The sequence below is a fragment of the Rattus norvegicus genome, chromosome 4 (genome assembly GCF_021556685.1).
Source record: "Rattus norvegicus strain SHRSP/BbbUtx chromosome 4, alternate assembly SHRSP_T2T, whole genome shotgun sequence".
Classification (NCBI taxonomy): domain Eukaryota; kingdom Metazoa; phylum Chordata; class Mammalia; order Rodentia; family Muridae; genus Rattus; species Rattus norvegicus.
The window spans coordinates 89076438-89098808 of record NC_141537.1 but is presented as its reverse complement, the minus strand read 5'-3'; the positions used below and the strand labels follow the sequence as shown (position 1 = coordinate 89098808).

Below are 22371 nucleotides of genomic sequence, written 5' to 3'. Positions count from 1 at the left end.
TAATACTAAGCATAAGTAAAGACTATGAATTACTCATTTTCCTGCAAATGATTGCTGTTTTTCAAGTTTACAAGAAAAAAAAATCAAACTCAAATAATTGGTTTCTATAATAAAAGCATAAATGTTTAAGGAGTATATTTAGTATATGTTTCAGTCTGATTTGTGTGCCTAAAGAATCTGATGGCTACTAGGTAAATAGTATATGCATGTTTATATCTATTTCATTATTTTTTTAATTATCAACATATCATTTTTAAGTGAAAATAGTTTAAATCCTTTCTAAACACAATGGCCTGGAAATTTAATCCAAATCTTTGTTATATAAATATTATTTTAAAAGCCTGCTGTAAGGTAGAAAGGAAAACATGTTCAGTTGCAAGACTAATAAATACGAGCATTATTAGACTATAATGTATAAATAAGAAGGAAGAAAGAAATACAGCCAACAACCTAGGGAAAGATCCCAGGACCAAAAGAAAAGGCCCAGAAAAAAAAAAAAAAGGAAGAAAAGGCCCAGAGCTCTAAGTCCAAGTAAAATTTAAATCATGTCAAATACGACCGCACTGTGCTGTGTGTCTGGGAAAGGAGTGGGTTCCTGTGTTCCACGCCCTCACTGTGCCCAGGGCTGAGATACTGCGCAGGTGGTAATGGAAGAGAGGATCCGCCCCTGGACAGCTGTGCACATGAGCACAGCTGCGCGCCCATCTTGCTGCCTACCAACTCCAGCAGCTCATTCTGTTTATTTGTTCATCGTTCCAAATGACTGAATAAATTAGCGTTTGCATTTGATTCTGAAAATATTCTTCAGCTCCTGTATTCGTCTGCTTGGCTCCCACAACAAAGTACACAGAAGACTGTCTAAAACAACAGTGTTTATTCATTCACAGATCTAGGAGTTGACAGGTCCCTGGTCAAGATGCAGACAGGGCAGGTTTCAACCAAGATCACTGTCCTGGTCCTGCACATGACTATCTTTTCACTGTCCTAACATGACCTTCCTTCAGGGCAAGCCTTCCTGATGTCCATTTCATGGACAGAGCTCACACTGGACATCCTGCTGTAATGAAGTCCATTTGACTGAATTACTTCTAAGAAGCCTTTCTCTCACTTTGGGCCTATTAGGCATCAGAACATTGACACAGGAATAGTGATGTGACACAGATGAGTCTTATCAAGCAGGACTGGAACTCTACTAAAAATTATGATTGACACATAGTAGCTTTGGGAAATATGCAGGGTAAGAAGCAGAATTTGAGGGATAAGTTATATTTTGGATTTACAAGCAAACTCCTGCAGCCATTCATAGAAGGCCCTGGGCATAAGTGTAACACCTGTATTCTAGACACTGTCACTTTCTCTCTTCACTCAACTTGTCCTTAAGGTGTTTCTGGTAAATGTATATAAATCTTCACAATTTTAACACACACACACACACACACACACACACACACAGAGAGAGAGAGAGAGAGAGAGAGAGAGAAAGAGAGACAGAGACAGAGAGAGAGACAATGAGAGTAGATAGATATATAGATATAGATATAGATATAGATATGGATATAGATATAGATATAGATATAGATATAGATAAAGATATAGATATAGATATAGATATAGATATAGATATAGATATAGATAGATAATGGAAAATATATATTCTAAAAATGGCCAAATACTAAAACTTTGGAAAAAGATGGTTTTTAATTCATAATTTTCTTTTTATTATGGTCTAAAGATATAAATGTATTGCAGAACAAGTATTTAATGCTGGATGTGGTTGAGCTGACAGTAAAATATGGTGTCTATTCTTAATTGTTCCACTCTTTATTTTCAGATGCAGCTTTAGGGTTAGGGAGTTACACAAACTCAGCTATGGTGTGAAACTCTCAATCATTTCTTACTTACCAAGCCTAGTGCTGTGTTGGCAGTTTAATTTGATCCCTGATATAGATTGAACTAAAACTTTGCTAAGTTAGTTCTGTGAAAACTTCGTAGAATTTAAAATACCAATGTTTTGAACGTACAGATTAATTAAAGCCCGTGACTATGACGTTTCTGCATATAAGACATAATAAAGTGACTATATTTAAAAGTTTCCCCTTTACATTTTAAAATAAGATTAAGCAGTTTACATTTTCATTCAAGGGAGCTCATCAATAAGGAGAATATTCCCTGTGGCCTCAGCAGCTGTGATGAATGTATTTTGAACAGCCAGGAAGCAGAAAGATTCCAGGATGATATTTGTGAGTACGTTGGGGAAAGAAGCAAAGCCAAGCGTCAGAAATCCAGCTCCAGGCTTGCAGAGCTTTGTGAGAACCATGATGGACACCTGGTAAGTGAGGGTTTTAGTAAGTTCTTTACTGTAGTCTGTCAAGAAATACCTCTTCTCCTTAATATATAGAAAAAAATGGAGTGTCGCAAAACTATAGGAGTTCTGAGAAAGACTACTAGCCCAGAATGTGCATGAGTTTGTATTTCTTTTTAATAAATTTAGTGATTAAGGTAGAGAACTGTGATATTCTGCCCAAAGAGCAAGAGACAACACTTTGGTGTTGTTTAAACTAGTTTTTAATCTAATTTTTAAGCATTTTTACATTTTTGGAAATAAAAATTTCTGTTACACACAGTCCCTTTCTTTTATCTGTCTTATTTATACCTGCCCATAGGAAGCTTAAACTGAATGAAGACAAAGCAAGTTGAGGGAAGGTGGCTGAAGCAGCCTCTGTGCTATGCTAGGGAACCGTTTCACGTGTGGTGGCATCAAGCTTAAACTCATACAGTACTTTGCTTCAAATTAATCAAAAGCAAAAGGATATTAATGGTCAACACAGTTACGTCATACGAGAACTTTGAGACCTTAACTTGAAATCTAAGTTTTTGCATTTCTTTCAACCAGTGACAATATCTGTTTAGTTATTTAATATTCATCTTCTACTTTTACTTATGCTACAGTTTCTCTGAAAACTAAAATGCAAAATCTGCTTTCTAACTCTTTTTGCTATTGTTACTTTTAGTAAAACAAAATTAAAAATAACAACCCTAAAAAAAAAATAAAAAAAAAATAATAACAACCCTGTGGAGAAGTGGAAAACAGAACTGGAGTCTGTGGTAGAAAGGGAAAGGGACCTGCCTGGAGTACTGACTCTGTAGCCTCCTTTGTCGCTCAGATGCTTTACACCTTCATGCTGGGGAGTCTATACATTTATTCAAACTATAGGTTGGCTCTTTTTCCATTGTTAATTTCTATATGTGCTTAGAAAAATCTACATTTTCCCCCTAAATAAAAGATGCAAACTACAGACTAGAAAGTTAGGTCTGATAGTGTTTTCAAGACAGTCAGGTCACAGTGACTGGTTTTTATAGTCAGTGTTTTCTTTCTTTGTAAATCTGTGTGTGTGTGTGTGTGTGTGTGTGTGTGTGTGTGTGTGTGTGTGTGTGTGTGAGGGGGGGGTGGAAGGACATACAAAGAGATAAAAACAGAGACAAAGAGACAGAGACGGTCAAGGCATTTAACCCAGGCATGTGTGTCACTACTGACCTACATCTTTAGCCCCTGAAGAGTAATAATTAAAGTAGCCCCATGAACACTGTATTTGACCCATGATTTGCCTATCTGCCAGAGACCCATGGTGATGAAAAGTCTGAAGTGTGGCTTCATAGCTTGGAAAGCATACAGTTCTTAGTGAGGTCGTTTTTTAAAAACACAATTTAGTCCCTCAACTTCCCACAGGGAATACCGCTGTGAAGTTTGTAGATGGTAACTATGAAGAGAAGTGGAAAGGAACATTCATTTCTTAAAATACATGTCTGAACTTCCTTTGAAAACATTTCAGTGGGAGACTCCTTGTTCTAATTCATTTTTGGTATGTGAAAGACTTGGCCGCTCCCCAGTCACTAGCTTCTGCATTCTGCGTATCACATTAACACAAAGAAGCTCAGTGGGCTTTATTGCAATGGATAATTTAATTTATTCTGCCAGCAAACTTGGCAGGTAAACTTGCTCCTCTGCAAAGTGATGGTATTCTCGAAGACCTTCGGCTGTTTTGTGTGTTCTATGAATTTTAAGCTTTCACTATTATGTATATTTTTAATTGCGTGTAGGTGTGTGTTTCTGAGTGTAGGTAAGTGCACATGAGTTCAGGTGCCTTCAGAAGCCTGAGGCATTGGCTTCTCCTAGAGATGGAGCTTCTGATGGTTGTGAGCTGCCTGGTGTAGCTGCTAGGATTTGAACCTGGCATTTGCTCTGGAGGAGCAGCAAATGCTCTTTACCACTGAGAAATCTACTTTCCTGAGAGCCAAAATCCTGATCTTAGGAATTTTGGAGGCCAGGGTGTACAGTTACAGTGCCAGCTGGACAAGGATCTCCCATCCGAAGATTTTGAGATTTAACTTCAGACATGTTCCTTTCCACCGCTCTTCACATCTCAAAGCACTGTTCCCAGTGAGAAAGCAGATGGTTTAAACCTATGGAAATTTTTATAGGTATATAAACTCAAAGTATATTCTTCCTGAACTAGAAAGCCAAGCTGCAGACTTTGAAACACCATAAACCTCTTTGGCAGTGGTGAGAAAGACCTCCCTGAGGATGTGACTTTGCTTATACAATCCAGAGACAATAAAACAGGGCACCTAAGTGAAATTGCAGGTACAAAGACCCCCACTCCCAGCCAATCAGTCATCTGGGAAGCTTTGAGGAATTATGGAGAGCCTATAGTAAAAGGATCTCAGATTGAGAGGCCATGGAATGGAGAAGCAGATTAACTTTATTTCCCCCAAAATGTTCTTTCTAGGACATAGTGTAATAGTGGCAGAGGAGAGCCATTCTGAGGTTGACTCATGCATCTTCCTTCTAACCTCAGGATTAAAAAAAAAAGCCAACAAGCAAACAAGAAAAACATAAAACCTTGTATACTAATTCTACCATAAACCTATCATGGAGAATTAGAAACAAGTTACCATTTAAAAATATAAGATCAAAGAGATAAGTAATACCTGGATGTGTGTTCAGTAAGATACAATGTAAGTATTAGCAATTATGGTTAAGAAAACTAATACAATGCGAAGCCTTGGTAATTATATTAGAAGTACTTCATAATATTGATCCTTCCAGTAGGTAGGAGCATGTTATTAACTTCATTTTAAGTACAAAGCCATGAAACATAGGTGACTGACTACCTAGGACACAAGTAAGCTATGGTGTGTGTGTGTGTGTGTGTGTGTGTGTGTGTGTGTGTGTGTGTGTGTGTGTGTGTGCATAAAATCCATTCCTAGGAAAATCACTGAAAGAAAAAATTTGTTTGCCCAAAATGTTTACCTGGAAGTGAGTATACTGTAGTGGTATTACTGAAAATAATTGTTACTCTTTTATTTTATCAATACATCCTATTAGAATATATAATTCTATAGTAAACACTATGTTGAAACTATAAAGCATAAGGCAAGACCTAGTAGATCCCATCTCTGTGAACAGTTTCCACTTAATGTCTGAAACCTCAGCTGAGGTTCCCAAGAGGAGAAGGTGTCGTACAGTTACTTATATCTTGATATCAGTTTTAGCTTCATCCTTATGGAGTAAGGCTAGTGAGGAGGGTACTGAAGTTCAGTACTAAAGCACTTGGCTCTCATGTGGAAGGTGGAAAGTTCAATTCCCAGCACTGCTAAAGCAAATAGCTATAAGGTAGGTAGGTGTGTCACAAAGCTTTAGGTACTACTTATATAAAAGGAAGATGTTAATATCTCTCTTGGTTTTTTGAGAGCTAAATGCAGATAATGTGCTAAAAGTAAAGGTAAAAGTGAGCACAGTAAAGGGTTTCACTTCCAAGTGTTCCCTGTGTTCTGATGCAGTGATGGAACACTTCAGCCATCTACACTTTTTAGCCACGGTCCTTCACCTACCCAGCCCTGTAGTCAAAAACTTCACACACACCTTTCTGCAGAACATCAGTTTTCGATGTTATGAACTGGCCCTTTATGACCCCTCTGCTATGACCTACTATATGCCTTGTGTTTCATACACACACACACACACACACACACACACACACACACACACACACACACTTTCTACTATACTAAATGAGTCTAAATTGCAGTCTATTCTCATAATGATTATAAAGGTTAATGTCAGATACTGTGGGAAAGGTTGGTGAACTCCACTACTTTTGATGAATATTTTCAAGTTAGATACAATTATAACCTCCAGTGAATGAACAAATGACTTGATACAGTGAGCTTTGGACTGGAAATGATTTTAAATCCCCCTCTGCCCAGTGTTGGCATTGAAAACTAGATACAAAACCTATTTGGCCATAGACTGAAGCACTTATACATGGGAGGAAAATGACTTTGTCTTCAAAAAGCTGTTCATGTTGACAGAACTTTTTAGAGGACAACGGCAGAAGGCCTCCTTTGAACAAACATGTCACCCTGAAGGTCAGGCCAGTGCTGCCAGTCAAAACAAGTCTATGATTCTAACCTTGAGTTAAAGAAAGGAGACTGTGATATGGCCTCACTAGCAAAGGATCAGTGACAGGTTGAAATCCTTCTTTTGTCACTCTTATAAATTTTATGTTTTATTGCTTAAAATATATCAGCAATACAGATCAATAGATATACATGGACTGGCAACCTAAGTGATCCCTAAATCTCAAAATATGCAGGGAGAAATAGAGTTATTCTCTGAATTCACACTTATGCATGCATATGTGCACCCTTGCACACATGTGTGCATGTGTGCACGCTTGCACACACACACAGCGAGAGAGAGAGAGAGAGAGACAGAGAGAGAGACAGAGAGAGAGAGAGAGAGAACTACTGATACCACAATGAGGCCCCACGAAGAGCTCACTAGCTCTTCCCATCCCCATCCTTTTCTTCCAGTCATGAAGTAGCCATATGCCTAGTAACAGCTCATATCCTGTCTCTCTACTGCTGAGATGTGAGAAATGATTGCAGGCCTGGTTGGTGAGATGTCCCATTTGCTCCCTCCTCCTGTGAGTTGGAATGAAGAAGAAAACTCCCAGGGTTTGCCTAGAGTTTTGTGCTGAAGATGGCAGCTGTTCTGTGCTCCTCCGTATCTCCACCTCTCCCTCTCCCTCTCCCTCTCCCTCTCCCTCCCCCTCTCCCTCTCCCTCTCCCTCTCCCTCTCCCTCTCCTTCCCCCTCCCCCTTTCCCTCCCCTTCTCCCTCTCCCTCTCCCTCTCCCTCTTTCTCCCTCTCCCTCTCCCTCTTCCTCCCCCTCCCCCTCCCCCTCTCCCTCTCCCTCTCCCACTTCCCCCTCCCTCTCCTGCTTCCTCTCCCTCTATACCTTTCTGTCTCTCTCTCTCCCTCTCTGTCTCTCTCTCCCTCTCTTCCTCTTTGTCTCTCTCTCCTTCTGCCTCTCTCTATCTCTATTTCTCTCTGTCTCTGTCTCTCTGTCTCTGTTTCTCTTTGTCTCTCTGTCTGTGTGTCTCTCCCTCCATCTCTCCCCCTTCTCTCTGTCTCTCACTGTCTGTGTCTGTCTTTCTGTCTCTCCTTCCCTCTTTCTCTGTCTCTCTCTCCCTCTGTGTCTGTTTCTCTGTCTCTATTTCTCTCTGTCTCTCTGTCTGTGTATTTCTCCCTCTTTACTTCCCCTTTCTCTCTCTGTCTCTCACTGTCTGTCTGTCTCTGTCTCTCTCTCTGTCTCTCTCTCTGTCTCTCTGTCTCTCTCTGTCTCTGTCTCTGTCTCTCTGTCTCTGTTTCTCTTTGTCTCTCTGTCTGTGTGTCTCTCCCTCCATCTCTCCCCCTTCTCTCTGTCTCTCACTGTCTGTGTCTGTCTTTCTGTCTCTCCTTCCCTCTTTCTCTGTCTCTCTCTCCCTCTGTGTCTGTTTCTCTGTCTCTATTTCTCTCTGTCTCTCTGTCTGTGTATTTCTCCCTCTTTACTTCCCCTTTCTCTCTCTGTCTCTCACTGTCTGTCTGTCTCTGTCTCTCTCTCTGTCTCTCTCTGTCTCTCTCTGTCTCTCTCTGTCTCTCTCTGTCTCTCTCTGTCTCTCTCTGTCTCTGTCTCTCTCTCTCTCTCTCTCTCTCTCTCTCTCTCTCTCTCTCTCTCTCTCTCTCTCTCTCTCTCCAGTTCCTTGTGTCATTGAGTTTGGGCTCCATGTTATAACCTAAAAAGGCAGCAGCTCCCATACAATGTAGCACATTGATAACTCCCAATGACCTATCCTGGGCACCAGTATCACAGCAGCAAATGTGACCACTGGTCTTGCCCTCATCACTTTCATGGTCTGCCTGGCCCAAACACACTGTCACTGTGTTTATAATACCTTTTATTCTGTCATAGGCTCTGAACGGGAAAGTTAAACATTAATTGCCAAAACACATAATTCTGAATTCTGAAAATGCATTTTTCTGTGTTCAAAGGTACACAAACAAAAGGGATCTTAGATTTGTATATAAAGGTGGCAAGTCTTGTGAAAAAGTCTGAACTTATTAGCTGTTTTTCAGATGAAAGGTAAACTGTATCTCAAACACAAGGGTACATACAAATACAAGAAGAACCTGCCCAGATTTCTTGTGATGTGGCCTTGATTCTTTATCTTTAAAAGAAATGGTATTGGGTTATACTGGGGTGTCTTTGCCATCTCCCTCCTTCCTTTTGCCCTTGACCCCTGTAGCGCCCTATGCACTTTGATGTCACATAACACCTTTGCCCACCCCTACTTTCTTCACACTCCTTGTTCTCCTCTTGTGGTCTCCTGTCTCGTTTCAAAATCTGTACCTACTCCCCTAACTCCTTACTTTTTATACACAAATATTAAAAATTAAGGGTCCACATATGAAAGAGAAGATGCATTTGTGGCTTTCCGAGAGTGGATTACTTCATTTAGTATAATCTTTCCAGTTTTATCCATTTTCCTGCAAATTTCATGATTTTGTTTTTTATTAACATCTGGCTAAAATTCCACTGTGTATATACCATATTCACTCTCACTATCCATTCTTCGGTTGATGGACATCTATGCTGGCTTCATTCTTTTGTAGCACTGAAGAGTGCATCAGTAAACACGAATGCGCAGGTGTCTCTGTGGTAGGAAACAGAGTACTCTGGGTATATGACCAGTATTAATATATCTTAGTTATATAGTAGTTCTACTTTTAATTCTTTGAGAAACTTCCACACCGATTTCCACTGTGGTTGCACTAGTTTACACAGTCCCCAGTAGCAGATCAGCAATGCACAGGATACTTCTTTTTCTTCCCTGATGCAGGAAATTCAATCCAGGGTCTTGTTCAAGCTAGGCAGGTATTCTATTGCTGGACTACGTGGCAGCAATCAAACCGTTCTTCTCATCATTGCCTATCATTCACTCAAGATCATATTAGCATCATATCCCACAATGGTAACAAGTTAGGCTGTGTGTGAGGGCACACTGCTGTAACCTAGCACCGTCCAGATGGAGGCATAAGAATCACCTCAAGGTCATCCTCCATCACATGAGACTCTGTCTCAAAAACAGCAAAGACCAAAAAGGAAAAATATAGAATAAGCAGAAACTGATAGATTAAATTGAAGATCACCCCTTCCTTGTGTTTCCCAACCATCCTGGTTTTCTCACAATCTGAGTTTTGCACATTAACCATAAATGCCTTCTTAGTTAATAAGGGTGCTACAGTGGTCTGGTTCTTTGTTAAAGGAATGATGGGGCGGACTCTACCTTTTTGCCAATAGTCATCATTTTAACGAACAGAAGTGTTTCTATCTCTACATCCCGGAATTGTCCTTTTTAAAGACTGGAGAATATGCATTGAGCTTTGCCTTCCTTGCCTCACAGCAACCATCATTTGTTGTGTTGCAGAGCACAGAAAGCCTCAGTTCCATGCAGACTCAAGAAACAGCTGAACCCGAAGCTGTTGAGCTGAGATCTTCTGAGAGGTAACTTGAGAATTTTCTTCTCACTCTACGTTTCAAGAGCATGAAAGATAAATGCAATGTGAGTTATAAGAACTAAAAAGATAATATAGGAGAAAGACAGGATTGCATGTGGCCAGAAGTATTTATTGTAAGGAGGGTATTCGGGGTACAGACTCTCTTACTGTGGCAAATAAATACATCCACGTGTGGTTTTCTTATGGTTTTTACATACATTCATTTTAAGAAATAATATTTTTATTACTTGAAAATTATATAAAATCAATTTGGATCATATTCAACCTCTCTCCCCCAACTTCTCCAGATCCACTCCACTTCCTACCCATCCAACTTCATGTTCACTCTTTTTAAATGACAAGCCCAAGTGTGTTGTCTACATACTCTTGGGTGTGGGAACTACCATGGAGTGTGGATCACATCCTTAAATAAAATTGACTCTTCTCCTACCAGCTATTAAATTCAATAGCTTCTCCACTAGTATTGGGACTCCTGCCCCAAACCGCTCAAAGCTGGGATTTTATCTGGCTTGAGCATGTGCAGCTCGTGTGCATGCAGTCACAGCTGCTGTCAGTCCACATGTGTTGCTATACCTAATATATCAGTGAGTCTCCTGGGTTCTTTATTACATTTTTAACTTTGTGTTCTATTTTTTTTTAATTTTATAAGAATTTGGCTCAGAGATTCTCTGATCACTTTTAAAATAAATAAAATTACACTATGAATAGATAAAAGATTATAAAACAGATGGATAATTCATGTATTTGTTTTTCTTGTTGACAGCAAAGAAGCAGAAAGAAGCTGGAGAGACACTCAGCACTGTGAGGTGAGTAGCTAACAACAGCGAGCCTGGCGGTCAGGCTTTGCCCTGGCTCCTGAGTGTGCTTGGGAAGTGGTACCAACTGTTGATAAGCCCAGTGAGGCAACAGACAGGGCTGTGATTAGAAAGGAGGGTAGATTATTTGATCCCTTGTAAAGATAAATTGTCATAGCATAGTGATACTGTTCTGGGTTTTCCATTAAGTCACTAGTATGCTCTCTCTATGACTATGCATCTTTTAAGTGTATGAAACGTAAGTAGTGAGTTTTAACTCCTCTGTTACAAGGATTGCCTCATTCCTTTTCAGATTAACATAAACTCAAATTAAGCTACTCAATTGAGTTCCTTTTGTTTCAGATTAAGTGGGAAAACTCACCTCCCAATGGCTGTATCTCTAAATTTCATTCATCTTCCTGCCTCTGTATATATCATTTTGGTGGCACCAGTTGACTCAAGTACTCGTTTTCTCCACTGTTTTTGGTTCAGCTTAGTATCTGAATTTAAATTTATATATGTATATCACATCACCTACTTCTAAATGCTTCCAGCTCCAGTGTCAATTTTAGTATGTTTCTGGGAAGAATTAATGCTTTTCTCTAAATACTGTTAAACATAGATATATTAATAGTATTGACAGAAGTGTCTTTGTAGATGACTAGTTATTTATGCTTGCTGAGTACTGACCCAATTTATTAATGAAGTTATTTGATAATGTCTATTAAATTATCTTGCATATGTTCTCAGAACATTTGATGACAGCCAGACTCACTGCCCCCAGAGAACTTTGAGTCTAGCAGATTAGGAATCTAAATACTACTAGGTAGAAGTGGGTGGCATGGCTGAGTGGTATAGGGTGTATATAGCACGTAGAAAACCTTAGATATTATCTCTCTCAGTGAAAACACAAGGAATCAGAGAATTTGGAAACTTTCTCCTTAGAAAAGTGTACACTCACACGAAACGATTGTAAATTAATGAAGACTGCCCCCCTAATGCTGAAGCTTTCTTATATTTCTTCTGTTTGGTTCTTGTCATGTATACTTCATCGACCTAGACAGAGCGCTGGATATGGTGTCTTGTACCTGGAACCCCAGCACCGAGGAGGCTAAGGTGCCAAGAATGACAATCTGGCTACATAGCAAGAGTCTGTCTCCCCTCAAAGAAATTTAAGTAGAGACTGCATTGTTTTCCTTTTTGACGTCTAGCTTCTGTCTCTGAGATAATTCATTCACATCTTATTTCCAACTCACGTGTCCTTCCTTCCATAGGACCAAGCAACAGGCTAGGCTGCTGGGCTTCTCTTGTCGTTTAGGGAGACCTCTTAGGGTGCATGGTTCTTCTGTTCTCTGGCATCTTCCTTGGCTCATAGAAAGCCCTTTGACATTGGGTATAAGCTTAAATCTTGCCAACCTCCTGGACATGTCTTCTCATCTTTTCTGGGATAAAGTGAAACAGAAGAGTCTTTAGTGGCCTCGCTGTGTCCCTGGTTCACAGCACAATCACTGGGACAGACCTTAAAGTTTTCTCCTGAGTGCCAGGTCTGCTTCCTACGTGCACCACCCCTATGTCGCACTATGGCTCACTGTAAGCATTCGCTCCTAAGAAATGGCACCGTCATGACCTCTTCAGTTAGGAGAAGAAATTAGATGGTGAATTAAAATCAAGGGCAAACTCTGTCATCCTTTATCATAGCTGCATTAATGGAGAAAAAGATCCCACTTCACAGAACTGAGATTACAACTATTTTGAGGAACTAGTTTTAACACTATTCATTAAAGAATGGGAGATTTCCTTCCCATTTTTAACATACTCTCCCTTGTTTCAGTATGATTTTGTTTTTTCAAATATCAATCGGCTACTTTAAACGACCCTCATGCTGACACCTGTTTTGAAAACAATCATGACCTTGTACCTTCACTGCATGCCTTTAATTTATGTATTTTTTTATTTTAAAATGAGGATCTCTGAGAGTCTCGGGTAGGTGTTGTTCACCAAAAATTGCACATTCCTTTCTTCTGAGGTTGGAATTAAAATTTATTTAACGACACACAATGAAAAAAATTTCAAAGTTACTTCAAAATGTCACAAAGAAAAGCAGCATTCCTTGTGGTGGGCATTGGAGAGGTTGGCACTGTAGTGAAATATCTTCCCTGGGCTGTATGAATGGAGGTAACTTAAGAAAGAGATAGCATGTGTTTTATAACACATGGAGCCTAGGGTGTTTGTCCTTTCTTTCTGAAACTCATTTAAAATCACAGGTCCCCAGAAGAGAAAGCATCCTTATCACTCATGTGTCCCCTTCTAAAATGCATGACTGAAAATATGTTTTCAGAGTTGTGCTTACTATGGAGGTGTCTTCCACTTCACATCATTCTGTAAGCTAAGCATTTTTTTAAAGTTTTACTTTTATTGTTTTAATTATACATATATATATATATATATATATATATGAGTATTTGTAAGTAAATCTAGATGCCCATGGAAGCCACAGATACCAGATCTCCCTACAGATGCAATTACAGGCAGTTGCGCTCTGTCTGATGGGAGAGCTGATGGGTGTATTCTAAGTCACTGAGCCATCTCTCCAGCCCCAAGCCAAGGGATTTTATATTGGGAAAATATGTTGCTCTTCATATAAAATCTAGACTATTCAAACAGTAAACTTATGAATCCTTTTGCCATGGAAGTAAATCAAGCAAGAATTATTAGCTGTATGGAAGGGTGTTGAATTACCAGAGAGAAATTACTTTATTTCAGAATTCTAAGCCAGGGAAGTGTTAAACTCTTTCAAGATATTTTTATGTTCTTTATGCCTTCTAAACCCACCAATTAAGAGTGATTAGAAGCATACCTTTGATAACAAACAGGACATTCATTATAAAAGCCTATTTGCCTTTTTCTCATCCTGCTTCAAAAAAAAAGTAATTAAATTTAAAAAGGGGGAAAGAGAATGAGGAGAAGAGGAGACAGTAAGGCTTGCCATGTAAGACTGAGAGTTGATTGTCCCACAGTCTCAAGTCCACGCTCTCAATGACCCTGAGAAACAGGACTGTCCGGTTCACCACATACTGCTGGGGCTTGTGCACACTTGAACCTTGGGACTGTGTTATGTCTACTCTCCGTTATTATCAGGCTAAACAGCAAATATTGGTGCTTTCCTGTGTCTTCAGTTAATACTGGTTTTCCTGGGAAAGTTGCATCGTCCAGCAGCCTTACATATTGTCATTATTCATTTTAAATGCTCTGCCACTTACCTAAATTCTGTATAGGGAAAGGCTCATGAATTCACCTAACATCCAAAGCCGAGAAAGGGGACAGAACAAAGAAAAACAGGCTCAGCTGGACAGGTGCAAGTCTTGACAATGATGAGACTAAGGGACTGACGTTAATGGTTTGAACCTACATGTGGAATGTCACCTGAGACCCAGGTGAGACAAGCTGCCTCCAGCATTCAGATATTCAAAGTTTCTTTTCCACTCAGAATTCTATACCTTGTTCATTTGTGAAATTTGTTGCTCAGAACATTCTACAGGATCAATAAACCTTTGCTGAAGGAATGAGGAAGGGAGTAGAGATAAAAACATATTTCTGTATATGAGGCTGCCCTTAACAAGTTAACCTAAAGGATCAAAAAGTTGAAATATGTAAGCAAATAGGCAGTATTTCCCATGTCTATGTACTCTTCTTACTGCGGGCAGTCTGTTATATATGTTAATTTGCACTTCAACAACCTTAAGATATCTCAATCCAGTATTAGTAAAAGGGAAGCTAATGCCCAAAGAGACTGATCTACAGGTCTTGACAAAGCAAAGCTGCTATTAACTCAGGTCTCTACTTCCAGAACCCATCCTCACCTTCCTACTATGCATGAGCCATCCATTAGTCCACTAAGCAAAGGTTGTTTGCGTTATCATAAGAAGCAGCAGTTTGGCAGAGGTTCATTGTGCTCCACGTCGTAGCATGAAAGATTTCTGAGGTGAAAGTTATGTTTTTTGATTGAACTCAAGATACTAGATGTGTAAACAACAAAAGTTTAAACCAAAAATATTTCTGTACTTGAGGCTGCCCTTGACAGGTTAACCTAAATGATCAAAGAGTTGAAACATGCCGTATTTTCCGTCTTATAAGCATTCCTAGAAAGTACGGACTGCCTAGCCAGGTGCCTCAGCTGAGATACCTACGGGCAGGAAGAGCAGTTTGTGTCCTTGAACATGGCTGCAGAGCCTGAGGAGCAACCCACCACCATTGCCTCCTCCTGACCAAGTCCAGGAAAGACACTGGCTTTAAAGACCAGTTGGGGCAAAAATTAGTACTCAGGCTGCTAAGCTCAGAGGACAAGTAGAACAACAACCTCGGGGATGGATCAGAGCCCAGCAAGACAGACCCAAGTCGTGCCTGAGTGCCACTGAAATGGAGCGTGCTCACAATGCAAGTGTCTCCAGGGTTGCACAAGCTGGGTTAGGTATAGGAAGGAGGGATGTGTCACTGTTGTTCCAAGAATCAACTTCAGTTCACTTAGGTTTCACTATGCAGGATGTCCCATTCAACACTGAGTGGTGCCCACCCTGGTGGCCTGTCCTTACCAGATTCAGATGCAGTGACTGCTTGCTATGCCTAAACCGCGTGAAAAAACAAGCAAACAAAAGGGCAAGGCTTCATTGAACAAAGCTTCTTCCTTCCTGAAATGTTCTTCCCAATGGGGCAGACCATTTCCTCTCTTCCTTCACACCTCTGCCCATGTATCATTATGAAAAGAAGCCATCCAATCCACAGCCACTCGATATAAAACAAAACACCTCATCTACTGTCACTAACACCCATCTTTCCTTGTTTTTTATCTCCTTGTTTAATCTCCATACACTTAATGATGTGTTTATTTTCAAAACGTTTAATGACTTGTTTATTTTCATTTCATATGTAAGGGTGTTTTGGCCTCACATACATCTGTATACCTTGAGTAAAAAGCTCCTGTGGAGACCAGGCCCTGGAACTGGGATTCTAGACAGTGGGAGCTTCCATGTAGGTACAGAGAATGGAATCTGGATTCTCTGCAAGACCAGGAGTCCTTTCAACCACTGAATCATCTTTCTAGTCCTGGAATAATTTCTTATTAACTGATTCTATCGTGTAACACCCATAGGACATTTTATTTTGTCTAACACAGATTTCTTAGTGTCTAAGAAACTGTTAACACACACTAGAAAATCAGTTCTTGGATGAACTAACGAGCACTTTTCCTTTCTGCGTGTCGCATCTTTGCATCTTTGATGTGTGGTGGCCAGCACTGTTGTACACTTAATTATGCTGCGCTTAGCATCTGGGATCTGTTGTCCTTGCCTCTGCTTCTGGCACCCTTGTCATCTCCCTTCCCTTTTATCAATCCCAGCACTGTCCCCTGGAACCTTTTCTCCTACTGTGGCCACAGTACTCCATGGTTTGCTTGCCTTCACACTAGCCCAGCTTGGGGACCTGGCATATGACTCACTGAACTTTACATGCTACCATAGAGCAACAGAAGGAATGGTAGCTTCTGCTTGGCTATCTCTTTTTTTGTGCTATATGTGTGCAGGCTTTGATTATCATGTCTTAGATCTTTGCAAGAACTTTAAAAGATTGTTGAGAAATACTTATTTACTATATGTACATCCATTTCTCTGTCTTACACAGTTATAGTCATATAAACCCATACATTCACACAAAAATTTGACTGATTGTCCCTAAAACATCTAAAATCTGGGTACCAGGTTGAAGCTTTCATTCCTGGTCCACTGTTTCTCAGGAGACAGAGAACACACTCTGACTATCCTAGAGCAGCAATTGGGGTCACATATCAGATATTTACATTATGATTCAGAACAGTAGCAAAATTACAGATATGAAGACTCAAGAAAATAATGTTAGGGTTGGGAGTCACACGAGGAACTGTAATAAAGGGTTGCAGCATCAGGAAGGCTGAGAACCACTGTCCTAGAGTAAAAGCCCTGAGTGTTACTTGTGATGCTACTGTTCATCATGACCGTATTGAAGTTTTGTTTGGTTCCCAATGTTAAGAAATGCCAGTCTTTATGCTTCACTCAAGATAAACAGAATAGCAAAAAAGCACCAAGAATTCCCCTGGTGATCTCAAAGTAGGTCGGACAGCTACTAGAAGGAGCTGGAAGGCTTAAATAGCACTTTATTTTAAGTATAACAACATCTCCTACATTAATGAATTCACTTATGGTTTCCAGATGTTCTTGGGGGTTTTTTTGTTCAATTAATAATACAATAACCAAAAATAAATGTCCATTTACCCATCCCCCAAGAAAATATTTTGCATAGATCTGTGCCACTTGAAAAATACATTTTCGAGTAAAAATATTTAAGCACAGTCATTTATGATTTCATGAAAGCTGAAAGAAATATAACAGCTTAACTTATAATATGCCAAGAGAACAAGTTAAAAAAGACAACTTTATTGCAAAAGAATTCTTTTAACTGCCAGCCATTTTAATCACACACACACACACACACACACACACACACACACACACACACACACACACACACACACCAGCACTTAGCTTAAATATCTGCATTTTAGGGAAGGTGTTTCATTCCATCATTTCTTAGCCAGATGTGGGTGCTACCAGTGGCCGAGCCAAATGCAGCTTTAGTATTCAAGGTAACTGAATACATAGAAAAACAATGACAATTGCATATTCCTAGGATAAAATTACATATGGCCAACTTGCCAGTTCTTACTTTTACTGGGAGGGAAGATCGTTCTCCCTGTAATCTTGGCTTCTTTTCAGGGTCTGTTTCTCACTGCCGGCTGAGATGAAACACCAAACCCCGGCCGTTTGAATTTGCGCAACAATATTTTAATACCCACAGTGCCTCCATAAATAGTCTGTTCTCCCCACGCTCTAGAGAAAACAGCCCCATTTCATCGATCTAAGCCTGAAGGCTCAGAGGAATGTGGTGGCCCCAACTTCTCCCCTGCCCTTACAGGAATGTTTACCTAAGCGGCAAAGACACTGCTTGCCAGACACACCATGTTGCTGCGGCAGCCTTAGCAACCGTGGCCAGCTTTTTGTTGTTGTTTACCGTCTGATGGGCCATGCTCCTTTAAGAAACATAAACTCCTTCTACTTCTTTCCGGTCTTAGTCAGTAATCACTCAAGACCTGTCAGCTGCCTGGAGTTATCTGGAGGAGCAGCCCAAGGAAAATCATCTTGCCTCTCCCCTCTAAGAAGGAAAGTTAAAGGCTGGCAGATGGACAGTGGCTATTTGCATGAGAGTAGCCAGATAGTGCCCAGGGGGCATCAAGCCCTGGTTTTTATTTCTGCAGTGGAAATATTAGCAGCTGTGGCTTGGGAGGTTGCATTCAGAAGGCGTGGAATTGATGCAAATGCTTTTGCATTTTGGTGAACAGTAGCTAGTAGGGGACACTGTGCTGTTCTTGCAGAGCCCCGCGATGAAGATTCAGGAGCATCCCAGTATATCTGACACCAAACAACAGAGGAATCAGGATGATGACGATCAGCAGGAGAGCTTTGTCCCAGATCTGCCCCAGTTGGACCTGACAGCATTGTGCGATAAGACCTGGGAAGGTAGGTGATCCTCTGCCATTCGGGTTTTGCATTGAAAAAGCATATATTAATAAGTATACGCATGGCATGTGACCGCATGCCTGTGCGGATCAGAGGAAGAGCCGTGCATGCAGAAGAAACTGGGTCTCTATTAATTAAAAAAAAAGACAAAATCCTTTACTAGGCATAGGAGTGGGCTGTTCAGTGTTGCTAAGGGTAGTTGCAACACAAGAAAGGAAAATATGCAGGCTCTTTGTCCTAGTGTCACCTTGAAGTATATTTTTAACTCACCAAGAGTGCTGCCCTGTTTGTGGTACGCTACAGAAAGCCAGCCACCCACCATCTCACCCACTATGCCTCATGACTTAGCTGCCCTGCTACCCACCAGCCACTCCACTACCCTACCACTTCCTGCAGTATACATTCCAAGTTTTTAAGAAGGATAAATTTTTTTGCTTCTCATTTATCTTTTAATGTATACTTTAAAGAAGAATCTGGTTAACACACCATTGGGAACATTGATTGAAAGCATTTCTTTGCTGAAGACTTCTGACATGGTTTTTACTTGTTCTTTTCTAGAGCCTTCTGGTGAAAACATCAGAAATTTAGTTTGAGGAAGATGTTAGCTTTGTCACAACTATGTCAAGGGAGGGCTCACGCTGCCTCCTTAATCCCTCTGTCTACACTCGGACCTGTGTCAACCTTCTGGACAGTGTGTCTGAAGGCCATAGGGAGAAATGTGCTCCTAGCTTTAGTACGGCAGTGGGAGTAGCAGAGTCACAACTAAGAAAAGCAGCCCTGCTTGTGTGGGTATGCACTGTCCCTATCCTGACCCACTCCTTGGTTCTCATCTAATGATCAAAAGTCCATGAGAAGAGCCCACAGCGTGAAAGGCTGTCCTACTTATTGTCCTGACCTAGCGTAGCAGGCTCTGTGAGAACAGACCACTTAATTTTCATGTCTTCTCCCTATAATCTAAGAAACCTGTTCCAGTTACTTTCATATAATTAGGCAGCAGATCTGAAATTTTCTCAGATCATTCCAGCTCAAAATATTCAGAGAACCAAAGAGGGCATAATTGACTTGCTTCATGTTAGGTGTAACTGAACTATTCTGGATATCTAGTGGCTTGTCACTCATTTTGGCCGCTTTGAAATAAGCATATGTCTTTTTAATCTATAAATTGGCAACAGTCTGGCTTCTCTATCCTTAAGAGTCTCAGAGAGGTCACTGTTGCCCAAATAAAAGCAAACACACAAAAAAAACCAAAAAAACAAAAAAAAACCATATTTGAGTTTCAGTGATATGGGCTATCATATAACTTTTAAATAAAAAGAAGAATCTGGAGCCAAAATTCAAATGAGCTACAGTGTCTTCCTTGCTCCTCCCCTGAAACAGACTCAGTTTGATGATTTCTGTTGGTTAATCACAAATGTAGATTCCTCTCTCAACACACATGACCTAAAATAATGAAGAAGCTCTTCAGAATGGTTACAAGACAATGCAGAGTTTCGTCAAAATCATTTCATTAAAGAATTTTTCTGCAGAGAATAAAAGTGTAGAGGAAGCAGCATTTTATTTAGAAGGCTGGGCAGGATGTTTTCCAAAAGGTTGGAAAAATATTCTTTATAGGCTGTCTTGGGCATGGCACTTATGTTGGCAAATGGCTGTGACTATTCTTTTTTTGCCCCCATTACATTTGCCTTTGCTATTGAACTTCTACAACTCTGAAATCTACAGGGATATATTCGTCAAGGTCATTTTGACTGTTTGGTTCTGCTTTCAGTAACCTTTTTATATTAAGTATTTTAATTTTAAAATTGCTTTAAAATAGGAACATGGCCTTAAGTATAGTCAAAATAAAGGAACCAATGTGCAAAGCTAGGTTAAATGACAATAAATTTGATGGCTAGACTACCAGCTATAGCTTCTTTAAGAAATGGAAAGCTGTTCTCCTCGTAGCCAGTGAACTTCACACTAGTTTAAATTGTGCCCACAGAAGCAAGACAACAAAATATAAAGATGGAAATAAAAATCATGCTACTGTACCGATAAACATCCACTCTGAGCCCCCATCCCCCTCAGAGCCACAGTGTAGAGGGACACTCTGGGTTTGCGTGCCGGCTCCCTGACCTGTGCCATGGTCACAGTCTGATGTGGAGCCAGGAAGGGTCACCTGATGCGGGGTGGCCTGAATGGCTGAGGTAGAAAGCCCTGCCTGCGTGTGCTACTGGGAAACAGTGTTCTCCAAGTTCTTAAGCTTGGGATGAAGGGAACAATGAAAGGGATTGAGATGGTAAGTAGATTCCGTAGTCTAGAGTGGAACCCTTGAAAAGTAAACACAGGATCCATCTCATCCGGCTAGCTGGCCCGCAGTCAACGGCCTTCACAATTTAAGACACATTATGTAATCTGATGTGCTGTTGTACTTTTTGGTGATAGGGTCTCAAAGTTAGATGAATACACAAGTCAAAGGCATTGTTCTGCTGTTGAAAGGTAGTTAGAATTGTGTAATTAAAATGTTACTAAGTCCATGCATGTCGAAGTATATGACATTTAAACATAACTATACTTTATTTGGCCTGAAATTAGGCTTAAAGAGCACTTTGACCTGGGAATGGTAGCTCACACTTAGAATCCCAATGTGGGGAGGCTTATTATCCCAATTTCTGTGAGGCACCATAATTTTGAGGCCAGCCTGTGCTACAGAGTCTCACTCTGGCCTTGGAATTACAAATGTGAGCCTCCACAAACAGCTAACAGAACATTTTTGTAGGTCTCAAAATGCTTAATTTGTCTCAGTTATTACTTACACTGGACAACAGTTTTGGAGAGAAATTCTGTTTAAGAATCATGAAGAGAAGCTGGTGAGATGGCTGAGTATTGTTCATGCCAAGGACCTGAAGTTCAGCTCCCAGCATTCATATCAGGCAGCTCACAACTGCTTGTAATTCCAGCTCCAGGGGATGCCCCTGACACATGCACATATACAGACATGCATACATGTACGTGTAAATAAACAATAATGAAGAATTTTTTTAAAAAGAGTCATGGAGGGTTCAGTGGTCAAGAGCACTTCTCACTAAGTCTGATAACCTGAGCTCAGTCCCCAGAATTTACATTGTGGATGTAGAAAAATAATGCTCTCAAATTGTTCTCTGCCTACTACATGTGGACCATGGCACACAGAAACACAATCAGTCAATGAATCAACCAGTTAATTGATCAATATTTTTAAAAAGTGCTTTAAAAAATCACAGAGAAGCAAGTAGTTTTCAAAGGTCTCCGGTTGACTTATCCCATCATACAATTAAGGAGTCTGAGCATCTCCTGACTCTTAGCTCCTGCTCTAAGAAAGCAAATCAGGCATCCCATCAAACAGGGTAGATAAGAACCAAAGTCTTGGGTTCAAATCCTGGCTCTGCTAATTGATATGGTCTATCAGAAAAGTAGGAAATCTGTCTCCATTTGGCCTTGACTACATTGTCCTTAAATACATGTAACAACAACAGCAAATAATAATACATAATAAGTATAATCATTGTTTAGCAAGGATTCAATGAGATAATATCTGCTGTCTTCCACATCCTATGGGCACCATATTAGTGTTATTGCTTTTCTCTCCCATAAATATATCTAAATATAGTTTTGGGGGAAAGTCAAAAAATATATTGCATAAAATTCTGAAAGAATTAATAATTTAAAAAAAACTAAAACCAATACTAACTAGGCAGACCCGCCATGTATTTGCCAAGTGTTTTCCGTTCACCCCAACCTCTATTCCTCTTTTTTGTAGTAGGCTAGACCTTGGATTGGGAAATGCAGCACTTGAAGAGAGAGCAGCTGGCATTTTAGCAGGATCTGCGTGATGGCTTTCTCTAAGATGTGTGAGGAATAGAAGACAGGCAGAGTAGTACATAATAACTGATTGATTAAGGAACTGTGCGTACATGTGCAAGCCCATGGGTCACCTCAAAGAAACACTTCATTCTTCCTTTTGGTTGAAGTCATCAGTCCTATTCTGTTCCACATATTTATCAATAATTTATGCAGACCTACTAGGGTCCTGCATCTTTATTTTGCAGAGAGTGGCAA

General features: G+C 40.2%; 1 protein-coding gene across 6 annotated transcripts in view; it reads left to right on the top strand.

The window, feature by feature from the left end:
- Positions 1–22371, top strand: part of Fam13a (family with sequence similarity 13, member A) — a 92291-nt gene that overhangs the window by 42960 nt on the left and 26960 nt on the right. For all 6 annotated transcript variants that reach the window (XM_087658130.1, XM_087658128.1, XM_087658127.1 and 3 more), the window contains 4 exon segments: positions 2143–2329; positions 9812–9888; positions 10666–10708; positions 18153–18297. In XM_087658130.1, the coding sequence (XP_087514256.1) occupies positions 2143–2329; positions 9812–9888; positions 10666–10708; positions 18153–18297 (452 nt within the window).